The sequence below is a fragment of the Lates calcarifer genome, linkage group LG13 (genome assembly GCF_001640805.2).
Source record: "Lates calcarifer isolate ASB-BC8 linkage group LG13, TLL_Latcal_v3, whole genome shotgun sequence".
NCBI classification, from domain to species: Eukaryota; Metazoa; Chordata; class Actinopteri; family Centropomidae; genus Lates; species Lates calcarifer.
In genome coordinates, this window is record NC_066845.1 from 21,578,421 (window position 1) to 21,604,538 (window position 26,118).

The window sequence follows — 26,118 nt, forward strand, 5'->3', positions numbered from 1 at the left end:
ATCTGGGAATAAGGGCACCACACTCCACGCAAAATAAATTGTAATGGAGTAATAAAAATGATTATTACTTTTGTAGAGTAAAGGGGGCGATGTGATGTTCAATTAGGAATAACTAGTAAGATCCACACAGACAGGGTTGATCTTATGTATGTAAGACACAAACTTAATACCCTTGGTGAATGTGAAAACTTTTTGATTCATATAATTCATCTCACATGGGGTGGCAGAACTACAATACACTGTAGATTAAGAGGAAAAAACATTATGTATCCCCCGAAAAGAGAAGGTCACAATGTCATGTATCAAAAGTTACTCAGACCCTCTGCTCTTTTTCGCCCCCATCCTCCACCTCAGTAAACATCTTACACATCTGCAGGTGTGAAGCTACTGCTGCTACTGTTCTTGCCTGTAGGCGCGCACAGTGCCAGCAGCACTTCCGCACCTCTCGGTTGTTCCACCGGTTCTGTCCAATGAGCGGAGACATATCCATGACGTCGGCAGTCATCTGTGTTGAGGTGATTACGTGTAGCTCGCAACTAGCAGCAGTTAGCTTGTCAGAGGGGATACCACCAGCGAGTTCATATTGAGGGGTCACAACGATAGCTCTTCTGTTAGTGTGTATATAGAGAAAAATGGAGTGGACACTAATTGTTCTCCCGAAAACACCACGGACTGACATTTTTCGCTGTTAAAATGGTAAGATAAAAGCGACTTCAGAGAACGAGCAAGCTAGCGACAGCTAACATCACCCGGCGGTGGTAATGTTAACTCTCATTGTTATGGCTAGAAGAGTTAGCAGGCTAGCTGTCTGTCAAAACATAGTCCGACAGTGAAATTGTACATTTACAAAAGGGCTTTACACTGACAAGACACCATAGAGCCTTTACTTTGCAGCAGTCTGTGTCTTTAGTTATCCACACATTTGTTGAAAGATGCGTTAATAGTTGGGATACACTCACTAGCCCAGCCATGAAACCAAATTTAGATACAAACTCCGAATAACCTCTTTCAAAATCTCCACTGCAGTTATTTTTAATTTGATTGCAGTTACTCCAGTATTAGACTTTCTGTGCCCTGTATCAGTCAGTCATATGTCTTACAGTAACTCAGACGTTTATAGGTCTGGTGCAGTTTGCATTACAAAAGGAGAATCTGAAGTCTCTCATCTACAAAACAAAATGATCAGCTGTGTTTTAAACAATTGCGGAAGCCACAGTGGTTTATCAGTTTGACAAACACTGATTGTCTCCAGTTAATTATCCTTTAACCATCAATAAAAGACTACTAAATAAGTTAGATTCTTTGCTAGAAGTAGCCTGTAGACCTGCAGACTATACAACCACAACCAAAATTTGCCAATATTTGTCACTGATGTAGCAAAACAGCCCACCTGTTGTTCTGTGTGATGACAATAACGGATGCAAAAAGAGTTGGTATTGTTGGGCTTATTAAATGTGACATGTGACTGTTGCAGACAAGAAACCACTGTTGTCAATCTTGGTGTTTTAATACATGTCTCTTTTCTTTTTCTAGATGTAGCAGAATGGAATTACCAGTACAGACTTCTGTTGAGTGGCACTGCATAAAGACAAGGCTGTGTTTCAGTTCATAAACTCCATGCATCACGTGAAGTTGCTTTCTCTCCAGAAACCGCAAATTGCACCAAAAAAGAGACACTGAAAAGGCAGACATGTTTGCCAAGTTGAAGAAGAAGATTGCAGAAGAGGCGGCGACAGCACCTCGGGGTGGTGTTCGTATACCACGCACCATCAGTAAGGAATCCATCACCTCAGTGGGGGCAGACTCGGGGGATGACTTTGTAAGTTCTCACAGGTCTTATGCATTTAAATTTTTGCATGTGGTTTTTCTACATGGTTCACTGCATGTTTAATGTATAACCAGCAAATTTTTGGACATTGCATTGCATTAAGATTTTATTTTTTTTAAAATTCAGAATAATTGAAAACACGCTAAAGACAGATCACACACATAGAAAGTGTGTGTGTGACCTGCATGAAGTAGTAGGGATCATAAATCTATTGGTCAAGTTACTTGAATAATGAGTAATTACATGATAAATATTAATCTAAAAATGTGTAATAATTAACCAGCTTTGCACATCATTATCATCAACTATTCAGCTGAATATCTTGTTAGAACATGACTAAACTAAGTGTAGTAGTCACTGAAATGTTTTAATGCATGGACGAAAAAATGAGTCACTTTATACGATGACCCACATGATATTGAGTAATGATATTCACTCATAAAAGTCCTTGTTACAAAGTTGCCAGAATTAGTCTGCCTTTCCTCTGTTGCGTTCAAATTAGTAAAGAAAACACTGCTGGCTATTAGATGTTCTCTGTCTCTGAGCACCCAGAAATCTGTGCTTATTGGTAGATCCACCTTTTCCAATGGTGCAGCTAGTTGGCATTAAACTCTACATGTCCAATTATTGGAATGACCCTTTATATTTTCAAGGATGTTTCTTTATTGCCCTTCACAGCAGCTTGTATGACACTATTTTTAATTGTTACACATGTGAGTGTAGTCATTGCCCATCTTTGATTTGTGCTGTCCTTAGTCCTAGGTTTTCTAAGGCAGAACAAATATCTCTATACTTGACTTGGTATTAAAGCTGCAGCAATTAAAAGAAAAATTATCACTAACTATTTTGCTAATTGATTAACTGTTTAAGTTACTTTATAAATTAAAATGCCAGACATTAGACAGTTCCAGCCAGGCTTCTGTGAGGATTCTTAGTCCCAAATGATAGTAATTGAATTATCTTGCAGTCTGGCATTTATATAAATAATATAAATAATTATTTTAAAAAATTAGCTGATTAATCACTAATGAAAATAATTAGTAAGTTACAGCTCTACTTGCAAGCACTCAAAACAGAGAAGAGACTTTTTTACTCTGACTGGGTTCTCACAGGCTCAACAGGAATTTCTATCGACAGCAGAAGCTGTAGCCAGTCATTGCAACAGACAGTGACAGAGAACATGACAACACACACAACAGCCTCTGTAACAAACTGACCTGTGTTTCACTAAATTAAATGGCTCATTATGGCGTTACTAGATCTAATCTGTTGATTAATGAACCGCACTGCATTGAATTCTTTTGAAACTGGACAGACATTAAGTATGATTTTTGATTGTCAGGCAGAACTGTCATATTTAGGCCAGTTGTCTAAATGTTAGCAGTCTTTCATAGCCAGACCTGTCAGAGCTTCAGAGTGGTCTGGCTGAAACCATTATCATTCTTCTGTTTGTATTTCCTTAAACCAATCACAGTTGACTCCAGTGCGGGTGCAAAATAGTGTCTGCAGGGAACTTGTTTTGATGGAACACTTTTGCTTAGGGAGCTAATTCCTCACAAAGAGAACACCAGAAACAACAGTAAAAGATGTTGACAGTGTGTTTGCACAATGCAAATACTCATCTAAACTTGCCATTTTTAATGTGTAGGCTTCTAGCTCGGAGGTTGTTGTTTCCTGTAGTGAGGGGGATTTTGAGAACAGTAACAGACAGGGGGAAGCAGTAAGGGAGTAGAACATTGCTTGAGACACACAGCCAATGGCAGGCTTATACCCACAGTCTACATCCGGTGAGTCATACTAAAATGTTAGAGATTCTTTGGCAGCTCATGTTGATGCTGATGGCCTTGGTCCGGCTGCATTAGTAATCCCCTCTGTAGCTGGATAAGAGCCTTTTTCTGCCTCTCTCCAGTGTAATCGAGTCCCAGGGACTGTGTCATTGTGCAACATCACTGCCAATTATATAGATGCTCAATATTAAATCTCCCCCCACAAAAAAAAGAAAATAACAGCATGATGAAATAAACAATCTCAACTCAGATTTGAATTCTAATAGCAGAATTAAAATTGCAGCAACCAACCAAAAATGCAACTAGCTCCATGAAAACAACAAAACCTGTTTTTTCTCTTCAAATAACTTTTCAGTATACATGGTGAAAATAGAAAAACAGGAAATGTGATAAATTCTGTGGAGAAGGTTATCAAATGTCACGTTACTTTCTGAACAGGTTATTTTACAGAAATAGTAGATTTCTCTTTCAACTTTGTTCACACATTTATTCCATGACACTATTTTCATTCTGGCTGTAATGGAAAGTAGATTGAAAAATAATATTATCAAATAATTACGGATGAATATTCTTCTCAGATAATTTGTCACATGTCACATTATTATAATAGAATTGTGATAATATAGTCTCCTTTGTATTGAGTGCATGTAGGCCTTATACTTAAGCCCAACCACTGTAACATGAAGCCCTGTTCAGTCATTTGCACCACCTCATTTATTCAGAAGTCAGAAAACAATCACTGATGACTTTGTCTGTTTTGTGTTTCAGAATTTTTCTTCTTTTCATTTCTGTTTTGGTAGGCTCTGCAGTGCACTGTGATTTTTAGGGTTTTGTAAAGCATATCCCAGGTTGTTTGTAAGAGCAGTGCTCCTGCCTTTTTTATGAAGGAAATCCATATCTGTGGAAATGCTCTGTGTATTGAAGCTAAAAGGGATACTGTAATCTATCCTTAGGCTGTAGTGTCATCTCAGTTGCAGTTGGTTAAATTATTTAGTGAAGTTGCTGAGTAGCAATACTGCCATCTGATATAGTGGCTTCAGAAAGTATTCAGACCCCTTCAGTTTTTGCACTCCTTGTTATGTTGTAGATTTTTTTAAAAATTGACATTTGCCCATTACTCTGCACTCAATAACCACATAAGCACAATGACAAAGTGAGAACATATTCTAACATTTTCTGATTTTTTTTTTTCAAAAAAATTAGAAACTGAAATCTCTCATTACCAAAATATTGAGCCTCTTTGCTTTAGCGATTGTATCCATTTAATATCAAATCGACATTTGTCTATAGCTAATTAAACTAGCCTGACTTTTACCACAGATGTGATCATTTGATCTTGATGATCATGACCAAAACAGTCATGTGACACATGCAGGTGGAAGACATTAAAGTAGGTTTAAGGTATAATATTTCCAAAATACACAGCTTGCCCTAAGTGTAAATAGAATAATAAGGGCTCAACAGGATGCACATGCAGTGGTGGCAGAGGGTTGGTTTAATGCATGGACTTTATATCCAGGGACTTTCCCAAATTTCTGATGAATCACTAGATTAGAAAGGTAGCCAGGGATGTTTTCTGGCAGTGAAAATAATGAGTTACCTCTGAAACACTTTGACTGTCACAGCTTGATGATTTGTAGAATTGATATCTAACGTATCGTTTGTGTGTGTCATCAGGCATCTGATGGCAGCAGCTCCAGGGACGACCTGCCTGCTCAGCTCCTCAGAAGGAATGATCAGATCCGGAAGCTGGAGGCCAAGCTATCAGGTAGGACATGTCAGACATGTCAGTAGAGTCTAAACAGCTGGCCCAATTCAGCCTGTAGCTTACAGGAGAGATCACTACCCAAGATTAGAAAAATTTAAGTGTAGTTTGTACCAGCAATGCACAGGGCTGTAAGCCATTCATCTTGTCTTTTTTGTTCAACTGGAAACAGCCATCCTATCTCATTTTACCTGTGAGAATACAGGAGCTGCTAATCTACTATTGTCTCCATCAGTTAATTGGTTTATGTTATTGTGTGATTGTCAGTGGTGGAAGAAGTATTCAGGTCCTTTACTGAAGTAAAAGCACAAACTAACTGAATGAGGTAGTATTAGATTAGAAACTCCTGTGTTCTGTCAGATCAAATGACTGTTTTTGTCAGTGGAGTCTGGTGGCTTTGAACAGTGTTGTTAGACTCTTACAATAACATATGAACCTGTTGGTGGCAGAAACAGGCGCTTTTAGTGGACGTATTTAGTGGCGGACAGTTGCACCGTTTGATTACATTACAGCAGCTGTTTAGTGGTTCCAGGTACACCTTGCTCACTAATGGAGTGACAAAGAAATTTTTCATCTCTGTCAGTCATTTACACCCAAATACACGGGAAAATAAGTATCCTTTAATGTAAAGTAGGGAAGCTGTTTCCTCTATAAATGTGACCATCTTCTACATGCTATAAAATGCAGCAGAGAGGTTAGCCATGGTAGCAGTTATCTCTCTTGTTTGTAATATTGACTACATTAATGAATATAATCATTTATTGCTAGTGGCTGTATATTTGTTGGAAAAAAGTCATAATGTATTTCTAGATTTAGGGTGTTTTTTTTCAATCCTCTACTCGGTATAATAGCTCCTCTTTCCTTTGGGTGGCTTATGTGACTTCGCACCCTGACGTAAGGTTAAAGGTTGCACATTCTTATGGAGCCTTTTAACCAGCATGGTTTTCTTAGATAAGAAAATCATTAGTAGTTTTACCTTCCATTATTTCTCAATCATGTTTTCCCTTTTGTTTTCTCCCCCTCCTTTTGTTCACTCTCTCTCCTGCCTCTCTCTTACCGTCATCTGCCTCTTCCTTGTTTGTGTATTGTTTGTGTGGTTGTTTTTTGGTGTGTGTGTGTGTGTGTGGATGTGCTGTTAATACCCCATCCCATGACCCTACTCCCCAACACTAGACTACGCTGAGCAGCTACGAATTATGCAGAAGACCAAGGACAAGCTTGAAATTGCATTAGAAAAGCATCAGGATTGTACGTACCTCTACTCTCCTCCCAATTAGCTTCCTTTCTCTCATCTGTCTTTCTGTTGGCTGTAAAAACCATCACCCAGTGCAACATCACTCCCTCCCGTAAAGGCAGTTTTGTATTCCAGATGCTAATATCATGGGCTTTAGAGATTTGCTTTGGGAATGCTGGACGCTTTTTCTTTTAAATCTAAAAATCCACCCTCAGCTCTCTGACACTGATATTAATTCAGGACATTGATTTTAGAGGTGTGTATGCACCGCCTGTCACTTTGTTGGTCTACCTGCTTTCCCTCTATTTGCCCCACACATGTACTTAAGTTAACAGTTTTCTACATTCCCTACAGTGTGTGGAAACAGCTCCTAAAGATATTATGTTCACCCATTGCTTTCAGCTGATGTACTGTATGTGCACAAGACACAGACTGTATGATAGCCACACCCGTTATTCAAATATTAACAGGTCTTGTAGCTGTGTTGCATTCTGGTCTGTTGAGCTTGGTGCTAGTGGAGAAACTGGTATTTCTGCGCCTTACCATGTATTTCTCTTGATATCTCTGACTGTTTTGTGACATCTTGAAGGCTCTCTGTCCAACATTGTAGGACTTAACTGATGATACTGAATTTATGGTCTTGAGGGGGAATCCTAATGTTTTGGCGAGTCCCTGGCCTTTACTCTAAAAATGAAATTTTTTATACCCCTCTCTAATCCCCAATGTCCATTGTGCACAGCTGCTTTGTGTGCAACTGGCTCAGTCACAACTGGAGATGATCCACTGTCATTCCAGTCAGTGTGCCGATGTGCCTTTGCACAGCTCCTTTCATCAGTCTGTAATCTTTATACATTGGACCAGCATCTCTTAATGCCTGAAATAAATTAGAGTCTATATAAATGCCTTCACTGACAGTGATCCAGTGGACATAAAGGGGTAATGGCAGGTTGCAATGAAATTTGCTTTGTTTGTTCATACTCTCCAGAGGATGACTCATTGCCCTGTTGCCCTCCCAAGATATAAACCTTTCTCTATCTATGAGGCCTTAATCTTTTGATTTTAATGGCCCCATAGCTTTTCTCCTGGCGCCCCCCTCAGAGCTGACTTTAATGTTTTAGTTCATGGTAAAGAGCTACTGAGGACTGAGGCTTATCCTCAAATATTAGCGCTCTAAGAATAGTAAAATTATCAGTTGGTTTTCATGTTTAGATATTGTGAGATAGAGTGAATGTTACAGCTTCTGTGGGCTTTAGAATTTTATCCTAGTTTCATTACTTCAGGGTGGATTTTTTTCTTATATACCTTGTATAGTGTGATGTTAGCTTCAACAAACTGTGTTTTAGTCTTTGTCAGTTGCCATGCATTGCTTGTCTTTGCCTGTCTTTGCTTCTGAGATAAACACACTTCTTAATCTGACTCTAACTTTAAGCTGCTAACAGTGCCACTGTCTGTGCTATTTAATATTTCTGTTTTCTTTGGTTGTCTACAAACCTCTCTATATGGTTTCCATGTTTCCCTTTCTGTTTCTCTCTTTCACTTTTACTACTCAGCATCCATAAAGAAACTTCAAGAGCAGAATGAGTCTCACCAGGCCAACAGAGCCAAAATGGCAGAGGGGATGGCTTTAGCACTGGAAAAGAAGGATCAGGTAAGTGCCACTGTCCAGTGTACAGCTGTACAGTGCTGCTTTGTTACTTGGGTACTTATCTCTTTTTGGCCTTTGCTTGCAGGAATGGATGGAGAAGATGGCCGATGTGGAAAAGGTCAGTCTTTAAATCCATCGTTGGTGACTTCCAGTAATATGTTATTTTGTGATGAAAATTTGACTGTTTTCCACACCAAACATGGAGAGATGAAGTACAGTGCTCAAATTGGATGCTTTCACACCTAATCTGTTTGCAGAATTTTAGTGTGTTTGTTAAGTCATTGAAGCCTTGTTCCAGACTGACACACCCTGAAAAGGATTCAGGTTGTTGGTCTGGTCTGGTTTTTTGGAATCAAAACAGACTAACAGGATTTTGTTGTAGTTATATGATCGTTTAATAGAACTGCTGATTGTGAACTGTTAAGAAATGATCTCCTGATCAAGGCTATAAGTGATGTGTATCATCCATGTCTGCATAGCAACATGTTATGTCAGAAAGTGAATGCTTTAAACCTGAGGTGTGTTGGGCTTGTGCGCTGCTCCTGCTATTTTAGTAGTATTCCCACAAAAAGTACATGAAATGAGTACAATAAACCAGTAAATCCATTGGTATAATACTGGTATGAAGTTCCTCTTTTTTCCCTCCCATTTCTATCAGCTGTTGTTTATTTCAGAGTGAATATTAAACAGACCAGAGCTCCTTTTGTCCTTTGTCAGGACCAAGCAAGCAAAGAAATGCAAAAACACACTTAAAGACGCTCGGTGAACTTTTTTTTACAAACAAGCAGAAGTTATGCTTATATTCAGTATTACTCACCAACACATGTCGTATGTGTCCTTGAGCTGTAATAAATGTGTTGAATACATAACCTGACTTTTAAATTGCTGCATATTTTGGTGTATTAGGGCTATCTGTTTCGTGAAACTATTAATGCCATAACCTGCATGTCCTTGTGCACGTGCATGAGATAAACAAAACTGGGGCTCACCCATAGAAGAACAGCTCCAAAGCACAAGTCAAAACCTCCATAGGGAGCCTTAAAAATTGGCTTTTTAAAACCTGCTTGTCCTGAAAATGGACAATGCATGTGTACAACTGGTATAACTGTTGTGTTTGTTTAGGAGAAGGCTGCCCTGTCAGCCCGACTAGAGGAGATGATGGAGCAAAGCTTAGCACTCTTCCAGAAAAGGGATGACCTGGATGAACTGGAGGGCTTTCAGCAACAGGAGCTCGCTAAAGTTAAACACATGGTGCGTACATGTGGAATTGGATTTGCAGCATTTGGCAATTGAATTGAAAAGTGGAGCTGAGCTGGAAAGAAGTAATTTAAAGAACAATGCTTTGGAATGCAGTGTGTGAGCCTGTGTGCAGCAGAGGAGAGTCTTTTTGGCACTGTATGTGTTTGAAACCACTTAGTTTGTTGAGGTTTGATTTTTTTTTTAACATGGGTTCATAGCAGCATTCTCTTCAGTCTTTAGTGCATGGTATGTTCTTTGATTATGATTTATTTCCCATTCAGTTGCTACGGAAGGAGGAGCAGCTGAGCCAGAGGGAACGAGAGCTCCAGCAGAAAGAGGCTGAAGCTCAGTCAGCAAAGCGAGGGCTGTCCGAGGCTCGAGGGAAACTCCAGGTTCTGCAGCAGCAGCATGAGGAGAGCTGCAGACTCAACTCTGAGCTTGAAATAGAGCGGTAAGTGGGCTAGAGAAACATAAATATGTCTAATGAGAAAAGGAAGTTCATTATGGCCTGTTACAATTTGACTGTGATTTTTGTAAAAGAATACCATGTATGAGACAACATGTATCTCTTGACTTGTGCAGAGAGGATCTGCTTCTGCTTAGAGAGGAGGCAGACAAGAAGATTGGCGAGCTGGAGGGACGATGCCAGGAGCTGCAGTCAGTCATCCAACAGGTCTCTGAAGACTTCCAGAAGGTCAGTCTGAGAATATAAGCTGCACCACATATGTCTCCACAAAATCTTACATCATTTCATCATTCATCATTTGACAGGACGTTTTTTTGGTCAACCAAGTTTGTGGAATTTTGTTTTTCAGTCACAGAGTATGGTTTCAACTTTAGAGAAGTCCCTCCATGATTTACAGACTGAACATGATGTCCTGAAGTTGCAACAACAAAAGGTCAGAGAGTAGACAACATCTAACTGTGTTCAAATCAAATTCAAACAATGCAGAGTAAGAATGTATTTCAGGCAGTGAAAGTTACTGAGTTCTAGAAATCACAGTTACATGACAGGAATGTAACAAAATATAAGTGATCTTTTTCCGAACTGTTTTATGAATTATATCTGCATTTTTGAAAACCAACACAAAAACAGAGAGTTTTAAAGCTGAGATTTTGTAAGTTTTTGGATATAAAGATGAGGAAACCTGGATTCTGTACTTATTTTTAGACATGTCCTCTCTTGGTATCATCAGGCTGCTGTGACAGAGGAGGACAAGGAACGCTTATTAATGGACCTTCAGAAGAAAGTGACCTCCCTTGAGAGACGACTACAGGGGAACCTGAGTCAAGACGAGCATCTACAAGAGCTTCTCCAGGAGGTGAAGAACATCTAGCCCCGGGCTGAGTTTAGGACACTGGTGTTTCTGAGTGTTTCCATTAGTTTTAGTCATTTAGTATTTTTATTTATTTAATTTTATTTTACAGTTATCTCTGACTATGACTCTTGCAATAATTTACAGCAGATTAGTTGGTAGATTACCAAGTGTCAAAAGGCACAAACTGGTAGGACACATGGTTCTCAATGAACACATTCACTTGTGGAGGGAATTTCAGTGGTGTAATGTTTTATTGGATCACAGATAATACTTTTAAAGCTATTAAAACAAGTGTTAATAGTACCATCACATGAATTTGTAGAGAAAGAAACCAAAGCAGAGCAGCTATTTACCAGTTTATTTATCAGTGCTGTGGTTGGCTGTTCAGAAATCCAGCCTGGAGGAAAGTCTGGAAGAGACCAGAGCAGAGCTGCTGGCTGTCCGGACAAACCATGCTGATACTGTCAGCTCTCTGGAGGCGCAGGTAAACCGCTGCAATTACTCAACCCCAAAACCTTATCTATGGTAAAGTCCCTGCATCTATTATCATATTGTGTTTCACCAAAGCCACAAACTCTGTAAATGTAAATCGCTGTAATTTCTGTTGATGAAGCAGAATGATAAATCATGAGTCAGTTACTCACTATGCTAAATTAGCAGACACAGGTATAGAGGATATTGTTCTTGAGTGACGAAAATAAGATTGAAGTGTGAAGAAGTGTAGCCTGAGGAGAGTAAGCTGTACAAAGTGCCACAACTTGCCAGTTGAGCAGTTCGGGTGAAGAAAACAAATGCACCTTAATTTATTTCCGATTCCATCCTGTTACAATGTGGTCACTTCAATCCAGTTTGAAAAAAAAGTCCCAAATGTTGACTATGATGGTGCTGATTAAAAACAGACTGCACTGTCAAAGAAAAAACTATCTCAGGATAGGTAATGAATGGTCCAGCTCAACATATGTCTGTCTCATCTGACTTTAGGTGTCCAGAATGAGCTGCAGCATCACTGAGCTCCAGACCCTTCTCCGACACAAAGATGATTCGTCCAGGGCCTACAGAGAGAGAACTGACACACAAGTAAGCAACACTCCTGCAAGAGAAATTTGAGAGTGGAAAGTCCTGTTAGTTTGTTCTATGTGTTTTGTCTTTCATAATGTCACATTGTTTTTTTGATGATTATGTCTTGTGGAATATAAACAGAAAAACTTAGTAGTGATTAATTGAGTCAGCCTCAAGCTGCATAGAGCCACACAATTCAACTTTTTGCCAACAGAAGGCATATCAGATCAAGCTTACAGATACACAGCAAACATATTACACAGCTAAAAGCACTGTAACAATCTAGATTACTCTAATAAATTACTTGTTTCTTTTTAAGCATTGTTCATTAAACAGAGTTCATGGTTTTGGGAATCAATGCGTCTGGTTGTTTACCTTAATACAAACAAAACAGATTCTGTTCTGATGATGTTCTCACAGTGTGGTGGTCCGGTCACAATCAGTCAATATACTATTTTGTGTTTCAGGTTGCCAATCTGGAGCAGCAAGTCCTAGACAGCAGTGAGAGACTGAAGAGTGCAGAGCAGCAGATCACAGACAAACAACAACACATGGATAAACTGGTGAGAACCAAGGCACAAGGTTTATCAGCCATGTTCAATACGACGACACATTATCTCTGCGCTTGTGGAATATAATTTTAGGCACTTTCCTTAATCTGTCAGTTGTCATTTTGTTGGTCAATGATCAATAAATCATTGAAATTTCATTGTACGCATGGTACACATAAAATTAAATTAGATTTTAAAAATCATGCTGTCATTCCAAATTGCTTTTCCTGCTCTGCCTGTATTTGTTCAACAAATGGCTTAACAAAATCAAAATAGTAAAACCACTAAGGATTTGTAAATTGCTCACTTTGTTGCCACCTGGTGGTAGTATTAAAAATGATTAAAAAAAGTACAGTATAACAGCAAGTTATGACAAAACAACATTAGATCCAGCAACTATCAGAAGCTGAACTACACTTACTAAATTAAATGGATTCCTGGATGCCCTTTCCATGATATCTAATATCTCAATTATTATTGTGTAGGAAGACACATTTTTCCCTTTTTTGGATAGTTAGACATACTGTCCTATAAAGTCAATACAAACTCAAGGCAGTTCAAGTTGAATTCATTTATTTTCATATACAGTAAAGCTAGTACAGTGCCGGTTCAGGGCTGATTGCTTGGTCTGCAGTCACACATCTCAGAGCTTTCTTGAGAGCATCATCCAAACAGCGTCACAGTATTCATTTCAAAAGTCTAGCCTTTCAGGACAGCACAGCAACAATTAAATATTGTGGGATGGTGCAATAGTCACCACTTAATGAAGCTGGTTAAGTTTGGGAATGAAAATTACCCATTACAGAAACATACCAAATGTAGGTACAGAGCCCCCTAGGGGCCAGCAGGGGAAAAAGAAGCTCCATGTGGAAATGTGTAGGCTCTGTAGAAATCTGTGTGCACACTTGCCATGCTCCTGGATTCAAGGTTCATGCCCTCAGATCTATGACCTCAGACCACCTGGTTTGGGAGTGTGAAAAGCACAGTAAATACACTGTTACATAAAGAAAGCATGGATCTTTTTTGTTCCCAGCTGACCCTGGGTGTTCACTGTCTTCATGGTGTAGTTCCACCTTGAAGCTTGAAGCTTTCTTGAGAACCACTCATCCAAGTCGACACTGTCCACCAAGTTTGAAGGTGATCAAATGAGCGGTTGTTGAGAAAATTTAAATATAGACAGAGATTCCTCCAGTTACAGTTCAATGCCACATGTTCATGTGCAAGTGTGCTCACTCACACTCATTAATTAATAGATAGAGAAGATATTGATCCATAATCTGGATATGAAACAGTGAGCAATAAAAAGAAAAAAATATAAATCTGTCTTGTGCACTGAATTCCTTTTGAGTTAATATATTGATTACTGTGGCTTTTTGTATACATATATTATGCATCTTATGTGTGTTTTTTTTTTTCAGCAAGGAGTGTGGAGTGCAGAGAAAGCCTTTCTGGATCAGCAGGTGTGTTTGTTACAGCAGCAGAGTCAGGAGAAGGCCAGCCGGCTGGAAGAAAGCATTGCCTCTTTAGAGACAGATAAACAGACGCTGCAGGACAGGGTGGTATGTTCTACTTCTCATTTTCTCTTCTCTTGATTTGTTAAAGATGTATGTGTAAGTTATAACACGAGGCAGAAGTTATGTTGGTAAGCTATGTTCATTCTTCCCAGGACAATGCTGAATCAGCGGCAGAATAATTGCTAATATATATATAATGTACTTGTTGTAGTGAGAGAGTATGATCTTTTTTTTTAACTTTTGAGTGTGAAAATAATTTTCTTCCTAATTCTCTTCCTGTTCCTGTGTGGTAGACTGATCTGGAGAAGCAGAGAGATGACGTGAACTCTTCACTGAGGCAGCGGACAGAGGAGCTGGAACAGTGCAGGGTAAAAACATCTTCAACACGTTAGAGTTTTCAGCGCACATAAATACGTTTGAATGGCTTCTCAATGCATATTCTCTGCGTATATTTAGTGTTTGTAAATATGGACAGTAATGAGTTATACTGTGGGTAGTCCTCACTCTCTGTTTCTGTGTGTTCCCTCAGACGGAGCTGGACAGCCGGCAGACAGTGAGCATAGAAATCGCCAAAGCTCTGGAAGAAACCAGACGACAGAAGGAGGAGCTGCAAACACAGGTTTGTGGATAAACACACACCATGTAATATTCACAGAATTAGAAAAGCAACAGCTGATGTAATCCCCCACAAGCCTCCACCAGTCACAAGCACATACATCAATGTGTGGGTCCATGGACCAAACATTGACCACTCAAAGATTAAGACAGTGTAGAAGAAATTCAGAGCTGGTTTGTTTGGTGTTTGTGAAAGCATGTACTGTGTAATGACAAGTGTTTGATGTCAGGTTGGAGAGCTGGCTGCATCTCTTCAGACCTCACAGCAGGAACTGTCTACTGTCACTGAGAAGCTAGCACTGAGAGAGGAAGACATCAAAACTCTCCAGAATGGTATGTGCATGCACGCACACACTAAATCCTTTTTGAGCAAACCTTGCCTTTCTAACCAATCACAGAAGGCCAAAGTCAAGGGTAGGAGCTCCTGATTCTTACATCAGCTGAGATGGTGAACACAAGGAGGATGTAGGTGGAGGGGTGGGTGGTGCATGAAGAAGCAGGGAGTGGGAGGGGTGTGAGGAGCAGAGTGGTTTGTCTTTGAGTCTCGTGCTAGCACTGCATATGTGTGTGTGTCTGTCTGTGTGTGTCTGTCTGTCTGTGTGTGTGTGTGTGTCTGTCTGTCTGTGACCCCCATTACTGATATATAGGAAATTCAAACTCCTCTCAGATGGTGCGTGTGTGTGTGTGTGTTGCAGAGTTGCAGTGTCGGCAAGCGTCAGTGGTCCAGCTGCAGGAGGAGGCTGAGCGGCTACGAGCCCAGCTGCAGCAGATGGAGCTGGACAGAGACTCCCAGCTGATCAGCCTGAGGAAGGAGCTGCTCAGCCAGACACAGCAGCTAGACAGCTGCCAGGCACGGGTCAGCATTTACACATACAGTCAAAAATCAGTGAACATACTGTGCATGTTCTGATATGGAACATACACTGTTTCTTCAAAATAAGATGTAGACTTTATCATTGAAATGATATAGACTACACGGCATGTATTATATAAGTTCTACATTGGGACTGGACAACTGTTCTCGCATCATCTGAACACCTATGAATAAGATATTACCATGTTGTTAATAAGTTGCTTGGACCTTTGTAGTGAAAATGTAATACTCAGAGCTCTCAATTCTCTCAACTGAAGCTGATTATACATCTGTCAGTCACACATAACATGTGACACCCAGGACAGGCCAGTGTTCCACTTTTGGAGCTCTCCTCATCTGTGACAGAACTATTTTATATTGTTCAGACTGATTAAAAAGAATTGATCCTTTGAAGTTAGGTTGAGTAATTCTACACAATTAATTTGAAAATGTTGCATTAATTTAAATGAATTAGCTTCACACTGAAGTATAAATCAAAAATACAGATTACTGTTTGCTCAATTTGACATGTTAGCTCTAGCTCAGTTTCCATCTCTTACATTCCTACACCGCATAATGAGCTGCTGTCGCATCAGACTGCAGTTCAGAAACTATTGTTTTTGTATCATGTGTAGTTTCATCTTCTTTATGTTTGTTAGCAATATTTTGCACAAGTTCAGAACAGTAATTAGTTTTAGAAGTGTAGTAATTATCTCACATACTGAATGTGTTCTCTGTGTTCTCATTTTATCCTGTCCACTAATGTTCTGCGACAGCCTCTCCAAAAAGGCAGCTGAAACTTATGTCACTATTCGAACATGAATTGCTGATCAGTTTGTTCCGTGGTCTGGTGTGTGTTGTTCAGATCTTGTACCTGGAGGTGGAGGTGGAAACCCTGACAGAACAGCTTCACAGCCCTGAAGTGTGTGAAGAGGATCAAAATGGCAGTGTGACAGTGGATGACCTAGATCACATTCAGAAAGTCAACAGAGAGCTGGAGCAGCAGCTCAGCGACAAGAACAGGGTCAGCCATCTTTGTAGTCCCATTCTGTGTTTTCTGTAGCTTCAATTACATATCAACTGGCTCCAAGCAGATACATTCTGTAGATGTATACATTGAAATTAATCAGTGTGATGGTGGTTGTTGTCTTGCAGACCATCAAGCAGCTGCAGCAGAGACTGGCAGAACTGAAGAGGACGCTGCAGAAAGAGCTGGTAAGACAAAATGAATCTACATTATGGTACTAATGTAGGAATATGAGTGTATGCTGAAAATTTCTTGATTAAGTTAGTTTGTCTGTCTTGTTTCTTATAACTGGACATAAACAAAAGGAAGCCATGTTATCTGGAGGATGTCATCTATACTTTTTTCTCCCCTGCTTTAAGATTACCATCAAGACAAAGCTGCCATTAATTAGGGCTTAACATCAAATATTATCAAAGCTTCAATATGGCCAAGTGCAATATCCAATTTTTTTTAATAAAGGTAAAATGTGTCACAACATATAAATGAAGGCTTGTTGCCTCAGCCTATAAATCATATTCTCCAGATGAAAGGGAACATGCTTGTTTGGTACAGACCCCCATTCCCACTAAAATCATGAGTCATCACAATAGCTGTCAAAATAATTTCAGTATGATTTTTTTTTTTGGCTCATCATTCAGTCCTGCTGTGAATGTACAGTTCAGTTATACCAACTAGAGTGTTTCTAACATCACTTGTTAGTTAGACCTGAGAGGCCTGAAATCTTGATCTGAAAAATGGAAACACAGTGTGAACTAAGTCAGAAGTATGAAAGTAAACCGTTAAACTCAGCGAAACACTCCATGAAAAAATTGTATTTGTAACTACTTTCAATTTGCCATGTTGATTAACTTAATTATTCTTTATTGGGTATTGTAGTAAGACAATAGATTCATCTTAATTTGCACAAGAAAACAATTGTGATTGTTAACATTTGCATTTCATTATAATAAGAAGCATTTGTAATATTCTGCTGGCCCATGGATGTGAACAACACATAAACACCATTCAGTCCATTACATAACCATAAATCCTAACTATGGCTCTAATGAATATAATAATACTATTGAATCAGCTCAAAACCTATTTCAGGACTATCAGGCCAATGCATCTCTTTTTTTAAACCTTAAACATTTAACATTAAACATAAAGAATGCATCACCATCTCCCATCTCACCCCCTTCTCCTCTCTCTCTCTCTCTCTCTCACTCACTTTCTTATCAGTCACTTTCATTTTCAGCTTTCATTTTAGTTTGTTCACACCAATTAGCCACTAACCTAACACACCTGCTATGGTGAACACATACTGGCAGTGCATGAGAGACTGTGGGCCAAGTTGACAATGTCTCTCTTATTCAATGTGCTTGTTTAGAGAAATTACTCTCATTGGCTTTTTAAAGTTTTATTGTACACACAGTAACAACCATAGCTGTTGTCCACTGGAGTAATACAACCATTTATTCACATCTGCTAATCTCACTCACTGGTCTCTTCAAGAACACATAAAATGGTCCTGCTCCTTAGAAATTCAGAACTGGTTTAGAACCAAGAGTCACTTGCACCAGTGCTCCCAAAAAAAATTCACATTCACACCCCAAAGTCCACACAATTTTACTCATGTGTGACTGACATTCTCACACTATTCAACTAGATTGTACTGCATTATATTATTTTATAAAATTGTATTATTTTTCTGCACTGAGTGTAAATGTGGATGAATATTGTATGATGTCCTTCTCTGTGCTGTGTAGAAGCTAAAGCCTGAACCAGAGGCTGAGGGGAAGGAGAAGTTGCAAGAAAGCCGAGCAGAAAAACAAGAGAGGCTGTGTCCAGAGCCCCCCCCAGCATCTGCCCCGAGCCCCCCGACCTCCAACACCATGGTGACCAACACGTCAGACCTCAATGACTCACGGGAAATCAACTTTGAATATCTCAAACATGTCGTCCTCAAGTTTATGTCATCCAGAGAGGCTGAGGTAAGTGCTCAGTGCTCATTCTATAAATCCCTTCTATTCAACACTCACCAAAGCTTTTGTGTACAACACTACAGGTCTGCTGGGTATGTAGTGACTAAATGATTGACATTGGCTCTCTTACAAAGCCATTCTGAATTTGTGTGTGTTGCTCTGTCAGGCGTATCAGCTAATACGAGCTGTATCTGTGCTGCTGAACTTCACTCGTGAGGAAGAGGACATGTTGAAGCAAACTCTGGAGTACAAGGTTTGTGTTTAAGTTAGTGTATTTAGTTTTCAGCTTTGTTTCTTGAATATTGTTCTTACCATAATTTTTTTCCAAAGTTAAGATTGTTGTTGTCATTCGGGTGGAAAAGTCTCAAACATTTACACTGTCATGGGGCACTGACTGAAACTAGGTATTTGGACTGCAAATATAGACCCTGAAAAAAACTGACAGGTCAAGATCAAGATATTTTCAGCTTTATTTAACACCAGTACTCACAATGGACTCAGGCAAGAGCCAAACCTTGACAGCTTGATTTCTTGTATTTAGAATAGTCTCTTCAGTACAAATGAAATTCACAAGCAGCTCAGATGTGTCCAGTAGAGATCGTCTACCCTTCAATCAAACAGACACACTTGTTAAACTTGAAAATGATACTGTCTTTGTCCAAATGAATTTGGAATTAATACAAATGCTTGTCTGTTTCCATCTGTAATGTCCCCTTGACCACATTCATCTAATTCAGACCTGTGTTTTGGGTCCCCTCTGACACTGCTGAGTTTGTTCTGTGTATTTGAACTGGTATTCATCAGGTTTCATCCACTGATTCATGTTGTGTTGTTAACATGTGGATCCTCTTAGAAAACAGAAGGAAAAGTTTAGGATAAGAATATGAAAATGTTCTTGTATTAAGCCCTAAATGGTACACACCACATATGTTAATTTGAGCTGGTTTTACTTCAGCTAACCTGGTTTATGGCATGTTTTGTGTTCATAGATGTCATGGTTTGGATCCAAACCTTCTCCAAAAGGTATCATCCGGCCTTCGATCTCAGGCACCTCAACTAACTGGAGTTGATGAGCAGCAGAAATAACTGAAGCGGTGGAGAGAAAGGAATTAAAGGACCACCTCCAGGAGGAGAAGGTCCTTCCTGTGTGCCTCCCATCACTGAGCAGGATTCTAGCTTTAAACAGACTCCCACAGTTTTCTCTGACACTGTGTGGGAAGAACTGTGGTTTGGGAAGGCTGCACAGTCAAAGAGATAAAGACCTATTCATAATCAGTTGTTTAAAGTGACATTATTTTCTTGGTCAGTGGTTGAGGCAGTCTGGCTTTTGACCAAATGTAATAGAGAGAAAACTGACAGATACAATATTCACACTTGAGTTTGAAGTGTCCTGAGCGTCATTTTTCTCCTCAGATATATGACACAGATCTCATGTTTTCTAGTCAGTGAAGTCACTTCTGTTTGTGTTGGAACAGAAAGCAGCTGACTTGATGTGTCTTAACTGGACAGATGGTACAGCTTTTGATTACTGAAGGACCTTTTAGTCTGTCACTTGGTTATTGGTTATTCTTTCATTTAAATCACAGGGGATGACTCAATGAAAATGTCTCATTCTGATGCCAGTTTGGCAGTGAGAATTTATTTAATGATACCTGTCAAATGGACATAGCTCACATTGGTGTCAAAGGACCGAGTGTGTCTAAATGCAAGTCTAGATTTTATGTCCTCTGAACTAAAGCCAGTAAATTTCAGATTCAAAATTCCAAAGTTCCTAGAAAAATCAAAGAAATCCAGACTGGGATTATTGTCCAGTTGCTCCATCAAAGAAATGAGAAATGAAAAGTTTCAGATCATATCAATCATATCATTAACAGTGAAATGTAATTACTCCCATTTCTCTTTATAAACACATTTTCCATTATTTTGCTTCCTACTGCATCACTGACACCAGCATTATAAGATGGTCTGAACTAGAGCCCGAATGACAGGCCAAAAATCAATATTGATATTTTAGAGTTTTAAAAAATCTTATGATGGTATTCTTTTTTAATATAAACACATTACACAGACCAGCCAAGGATCCCTTAGATTTGACCAACAAAGAACTGTGACCAAGATGTGTATTGATCAGGACATTTTACAGATGGAAAATAAAAAGTAGTCAGTTCCACTTTGTTAGACAAACGTGTTTTGTAGTTTGGATGCACAGCCTGCGAGGTTCAGTTCATTGTAGGAAAAAGTCTCTTCTTTACTGGACTGGAGAAACAAAAATGGCTACCACAGCGGTCTGTTCATGCAGACTGTATTCGGTCCTTTAACACCAATAATAATGATATGGACTACATTTGACCATTTGGATAATAATAACAATGTGATAAAATAAGTGAATGCTATGTTAATGGTGACAGGACGACATGCTCTACCTTTACCTGCCTTTGCTAATGTTAATGAAAAGTACATTCCACATGTCTATTTATATATAGAAATATGTACATACAGTATGCATTGAGAACTTTATAAATCAGTGGATGTAAATGGTTTGATGTGACAAGTTTGCAGTATTTATCATCATAGATCAGAACCCATACACGTTTCTCCTTCAGTCCCCAGTGTGATGTCAGTCACAACATTGTGATATTTATTTTTACGTCCGTGGGAAGCCCAGGGAATCTGCATGTCTGCTGTTAAACTGAATGGTTAAATCCCTAAAGCAGCCTGGTCAGTCTTTTACAATTCTCCTCATTTCCAAAGACCAGCACATTCTGCATTTGTATTCATTCCAGGAATATGCATATAATGTGAAGCAAGAAACACATCGGGATGTTGTTTGTCAGAAAACTAGAAACTGATATCTGTTTTTCATTTGAAGTTGTATCTGTTAAACTCATTCTTTGTATGCTAAGATGCAGGACTACATCTGTGAATGCAGACCTGTCATCATTCTGTGTTACAAATGAGAGGTAGCAGACTGATGTAGTGACCTAGACTCTGCTGGGTAATATACTGTCTCCATGAGAATCAAAAGAAACAGTGAATGCACTTTTTAACCTGATTGATTTTGCTGTGCTAAGCTCTGAAACACAACTGTACAATCACTACAGCATTTGTGTCTTTTGCTCTTTATGATTTAACAATTGCTGCCAGGTTCCTTTTTCCCACATTTATTAATAATAAATCTGAAATGATAAAATCATGTGTTGTGGTTTCTGGTTCCTGCACATGTGGTCAGAGAATTCATTTCTCAATCCTAACTTTTTTCATTTTATGTATTCATTTTATTTATTTATCCATGTTCATCAGTATTTTTTTAAGAATCTTTTTTCAGTGGGGGGTTATTTAATTGCAAAATGTAAACAGTATACTTCGTAGACACATTTTTCATTATCGTAATGTAATCATTAGAAAGGACTTAATTTACCCAGGAAAGAAATTCTTTTTTTGATTTCCTTGATTTCTTCATTGTTTTTTTTCATATAATTGTCCTCCGTCGTGGCTCAGTCGGCTCCGTGGTGGCACCACCCGCCAGGGGCACTGTCTGCATGTTGACAAACTGGAATCAAAACCAACGAAGAAGAAAATCTCCGGAAGCTACTTTTTCTGAGCACGCGGTGCGTCCGGCCTTTCCAACAGGGCACCGATAAGGAACATGGTGAGGAGATGTTACTCTTGCATTAATTGCGATTTTTTTGACGTTTAACTCAACTAAACCCCGACAAATGTGTGCTATACGTACACATAAGCTTCTAAGATAGTTGCTGATACATGTGTAGATAAGTGGGCTGCTAACGGAACGGAATAAAATGTTATATTACAGAGTGCAGCTACCGAGCGGCGCTGCTTAGCTGAGTTGCTAACCGTAAGCTAATGGAGAGATGGCAGGCAATAGACATCCTGCTTACAAACAGTACTGTTAATGTTAACAGAAAAATACGTGTGGCAGACGCGTCTTTGTTAACACGTGTAGCATTAAACAGTAATGGTATGAATTTGCTGTGTCGTGAGCATAATGTGATGAAGGTGTAATCGGTCTGCTAACCGTCACGAGCCGTGTTTGGCTCGTGTCGGGATGAACAGTCCAGTCCCGAGCTGCGGATTTTGTGCCGATATCGTTTAGATTAATGAGCAGCTGTCACCAACAAATGTTTGTTTCTTCTGTCTTGGTCCAGGCCAAGATTAAGGCAAGAGATCTGCGGGGCAAGAAGAAGGAGGAGCTGCTCAAGCAGCTGGACGATCTGAAAAATGAACTGTCCCAGCTCCGTGTGGCCAAGGTTACCGGAGGAGCCGCTTCTAAGCTCTCCAAGATGTACGTACAGCATGCGAAAGAGTCCAGCTCAGTAGTAGTGTGGAACCTAAGAGTCTCACAGCATCATTCATTTACTGTCTGCTGATCTGTACTGTGATCAAAATGGGTTCAGTGTTCGGCCTGTTAATGTTTTGTTGTATTCAGAAATGTACCATTTTATTATTTTTTCATTTATGTCAGGTTTTAAGTTTGCTAATCCCCTCCCCACATGAGGAGGAAGTATAGACGGCAGTATTGTAAAAAGTCATTTGAGTCAGTGGGGATATCTGCAATCTACAGGGCTCTTTTTTTCTTCGCATTGATTTAACCAGAGAAGTGAACATCTACATTTGCTTAGGTTAATTTGTCACTAAACCAAAATCTGGGGTGCACAGAACACTGTCTGATTTTTGCTGGTTCTCAACAGCCGTGTTGTCCGCAAGTCCATCGCCAGAGTCCTGACTGTAATCAACCAGACACAGAAGGAGAACCTGAGGAAGTTCTACAAGGTGAGAATGTCTGACTTTACTAACACAGCTCCTCATGCAGCACACTCACTTTTCCTCTTCTCTGGTCTAAGATGATAATTTGTTGAGCTGATGTTTTGCTGATGCATTCACAACTGCTTACCAAAAGACTGAGACTTGAGATGACCTGAAAGTTTGCATTGCCTGCTGTAAATCTAATTAAGACATTATTTTGATCTGGATGTTCCCTGGTATGCTGATTAAATTATTATAAGGATGTTCCTAGTGTCTATTTCCCCTGTCAAACAGAAATGAAAACTTGGACTAGTTGTCTGGTCAAAAATGAGAACCACCAGAAAATGGTCAAAATGGATCAGTTTAACCTGATCACAGCATCCACAGGAAAACAGTGTTGCTGGTTTCCTAAGTGTGGCTAATGTCTTTTTTCTGACACAGCCTACACCCAAGCTTATTTTTTATTTCTTAGATACAAATACTGTCAAACTGCACTGGTTTTACAAGGAGTGTGAGAGTGCTTCTGTGATTAGAGTAGATTAAGATGACAGATGCTACATGATTATGGCTCTGACATTTTACAAAATGGCTGCAGGATTTTATCTCTTATGTTCTGTTTGATAAGTGACATGAGTGTGTGCACATTCAAACTGTCTGTGATGTGAGTATTGGCTGACATTTTTGACATGTAAAGCCTTGCTTTGTGCTCATTGCTTGCATGCATGAAAATACTCCAACATATTATTTATAAATACCAAACGTGAAATATGATCCTTTATATTCCAGGCACATGTCAAACCTTTCTACAACTGCAGATAAATCTTAGCTGACTTTTAGTTTTTATTCTGAAAAAAACTGATTTCCAGCTCTACTGAAACTTTTTTTTTCTTTTTCATTTCTTTCAGGGTAAGAAATACAAGCCCCTGGATCTGAGGCCCAAGAAGACCAGAGCTCTGCGCCGCCGACTCAACAAGCATGAAGAGAGTCTGCGAACCAAGAAACAGCAGAGGAAAGACCTCCTCTACTCCATCCGCAAATTTGCAGTCAAAGCTTAAAGGCGTTTTCTATTGACTCAATAAAATCTGTGTAGTAGACTAAAATGGTCTGTTGTGTATTATCTCCTCTGCAAATGTCAGAATGCTGACATTTGGGACATACAGAGCCAAATGTGATCAATAACAGTGTATTGTCATTAAATAAAGATTTGTCCAGATCAGCAGGTTTGACCTGCAGATGTAGACCATGACCCCCTGGGCAGGGATGTGCCTCCCTGGTGTCCTCAGTGTTGAGCGGTGACTTCTCATAATGGTTATTTCTTTGGGCTCCCTAGGTCTGCCCAGCAGGACACACACATTGAAGACCAGTCTGTAAATCATTAATTTAAATATTCTACTTGTTGAGTGTTAATGAGTCAGATTTTCCTGAGTAACAACCCGGGGAGGAGCAGTAACACAAGCTGCTGTGATGTTTAGACTGTTCATTTGCTCTTACAGTGGCAGACTGAGGCTCAGTCATCAAGGAGAACATGTAACTTACACCTTCAGTTCAGAAGTTATGTCTTGATTAGAACTGTACGCTCACACAGTCGACTGTTTAATGTGTTCACTGTGACTAACTGGTGGTAAACACAGCTTGTGTGTCTGTTGGTATTTAATTAAAACGTAAGTGTATGTTACAGGAGGGCAGCACCTGTCAGTCTTAGGTCTGTTATGAAGTGACATTCAGGTGCATTGTCCCCGTGAGCCTTGTACCATTTATGATCTCTGCATGAAGTGAAGTACACACAGTGAGTGAGGAGGAGTTACATACTGTTACATGAAGTTTTTTTTTTTTTTTTTTTTAATGTGAGGCCAAATAAATGAACTGATCCAACTAAATGTCCATAGAAACTTCTCAACCCACCGCTGCAGTATTTACTCAACTTACTTGCCTTTAGTATGTTTAATATATACCAAATACTTCAATACTTGGTACTTCTACAAAGTTCACTCAACTTGTTAAATGACTTTTTCAAAGAAGCTGGGATATTAGCAGACTTCCCATCATGTATTATTTGAGTTAAAACTCAGAAACTACTCTTGAAACTTGTGTTTTTAATCCATGTGAAGATAATCATGATTGTTTCTTTTCAGAATAATCAAAACAGTGCTGATGAAAGTTAGCACTGAATTCAGTCCAGACGGCTGAAGTTTACATCAAATAAACAAGACAAAGGTTTACACAATGTTCAGTTTTAATTCAGCTGAATAAGATTTGAAAGTTCAAAGAGCAAATGAACACATCTAAATCAACCAAACTAAATCAAGGCTCTGCACAACATGTAATATTTAATTAAGATGACATTAGAACACAAGAACAACTTTCAGGCCTTTCACTTGTACTTTTAAGTTGAAACAACAGTTATATTTTACAGTGAGTGTCCATCACACTTCGTCCTCTTGAGAGCCTGAATATTCTCATTCAATCGTAATCTTCCCATCAGATTTTAGTTTTTCATGTGTATTTCACATAGTTTTAAGTCAATGAGTAATTAAAAGGGCAGTCGACTGGTTTTATATGAACATTGAGTATTACTGCTCCTGTGGAAACAGTAGCAGGATGTCCTCTGCATCTGTATCCCAGCTTTGCCTGAGAAAATAACCCTGATGATGTCACAGTGATGTCAACAACATTTGGTTTGGAGACTACAAATCAGTAACAGAGAAACCATGTTAACCAATGTCAGGTGAGGAGTTTGAAACATCAGAGACAGGGGGAGGGTCTAATCATAGATACTAATGAGTTGCATTATGGGAAGTGTTGGCCCATTGTTGTAGCAGTTTGGATATGTCAGCCTCTGCTCATTGTGAACATTTTTTTAAAATTTACCTCCCCCCATGTTTTCAGACTTAAGACTTAAGTCTGTCTAATGACATATCTTCCTCTGTGTCCTCAGCTCTTGTATGTGCTGTTAC

General features: G+C 39.3%; 2 protein-coding genes across 6 annotated transcripts; both read left to right on the forward strand.

Moving 5' to 3' along the window:
* The first annotated feature begins 497 nt into the window (after positions 1-497).
* On the forward strand, positions 498-21,593 carry golga1 (golgin A1). 5 transcript variants are annotated; one of them, XM_018669022.2, is made up of 24 exons: positions 498-696; positions 1,534-1,819; positions 5,293-5,383; positions 6,554-6,628; positions 8,165-8,262; positions 8,345-8,377; positions 9,382-9,510; positions 9,780-9,949; positions 10,081-10,192; positions 10,314-10,397; positions 10,695-10,820; positions 11,206-11,301; positions 11,799-11,894; positions 12,344-12,439; positions 13,846-13,986; positions 14,235-14,309; positions 14,471-14,560; positions 14,787-14,889; positions 15,252-15,412; positions 16,275-16,433; positions 16,565-16,624; positions 18,185-18,409; positions 18,567-18,653; positions 19,390-21,593. In XM_018669022.2, exons 2-24 carry the CDS (start codon positions 1,691-1,693, stop codon positions 19,468-19,470), a joined length of 2,517 nt encoding a protein of 838 aa, XP_018524538.1. In that variant the 5' UTR covers positions 498-696; positions 1,534-1,690; the 3' UTR covers positions 19,471-21,593. The 5 variants fall into 5 exon arrangements, with proteins under 5 accessions (XP_018524538.1, XP_018524539.1, XP_018524541.1 ...); XM_018669023.2 differs by having other exon boundaries at positions 15,252-15,406; XM_018669025.2 differs by lacking the exon at positions 9,382-9,510.
* A 340-nt stretch (positions 21,594-21,933) lies between these two features.
* On the forward strand, positions 21,934-24,264 carry rpl35 (ribosomal protein L35). Its single transcript, XM_018669020.2, has 4 exons — positions 21,934-22,049; positions 22,567-22,703; positions 23,110-23,191; positions 24,070-24,264. The coding sequence occupies exons 1-4, from the start codon at positions 22,047-22,049 to the stop codon at positions 24,217-24,219; spliced, it is 372 nt and encodes a 123-aa protein (XP_018524536.1). The 5' UTR covers positions 21,934-22,046; the 3' UTR covers positions 24,220-24,264.
* The last annotated feature ends 1,854 nt before the right edge of the window (positions 24,265-26,118 follow it).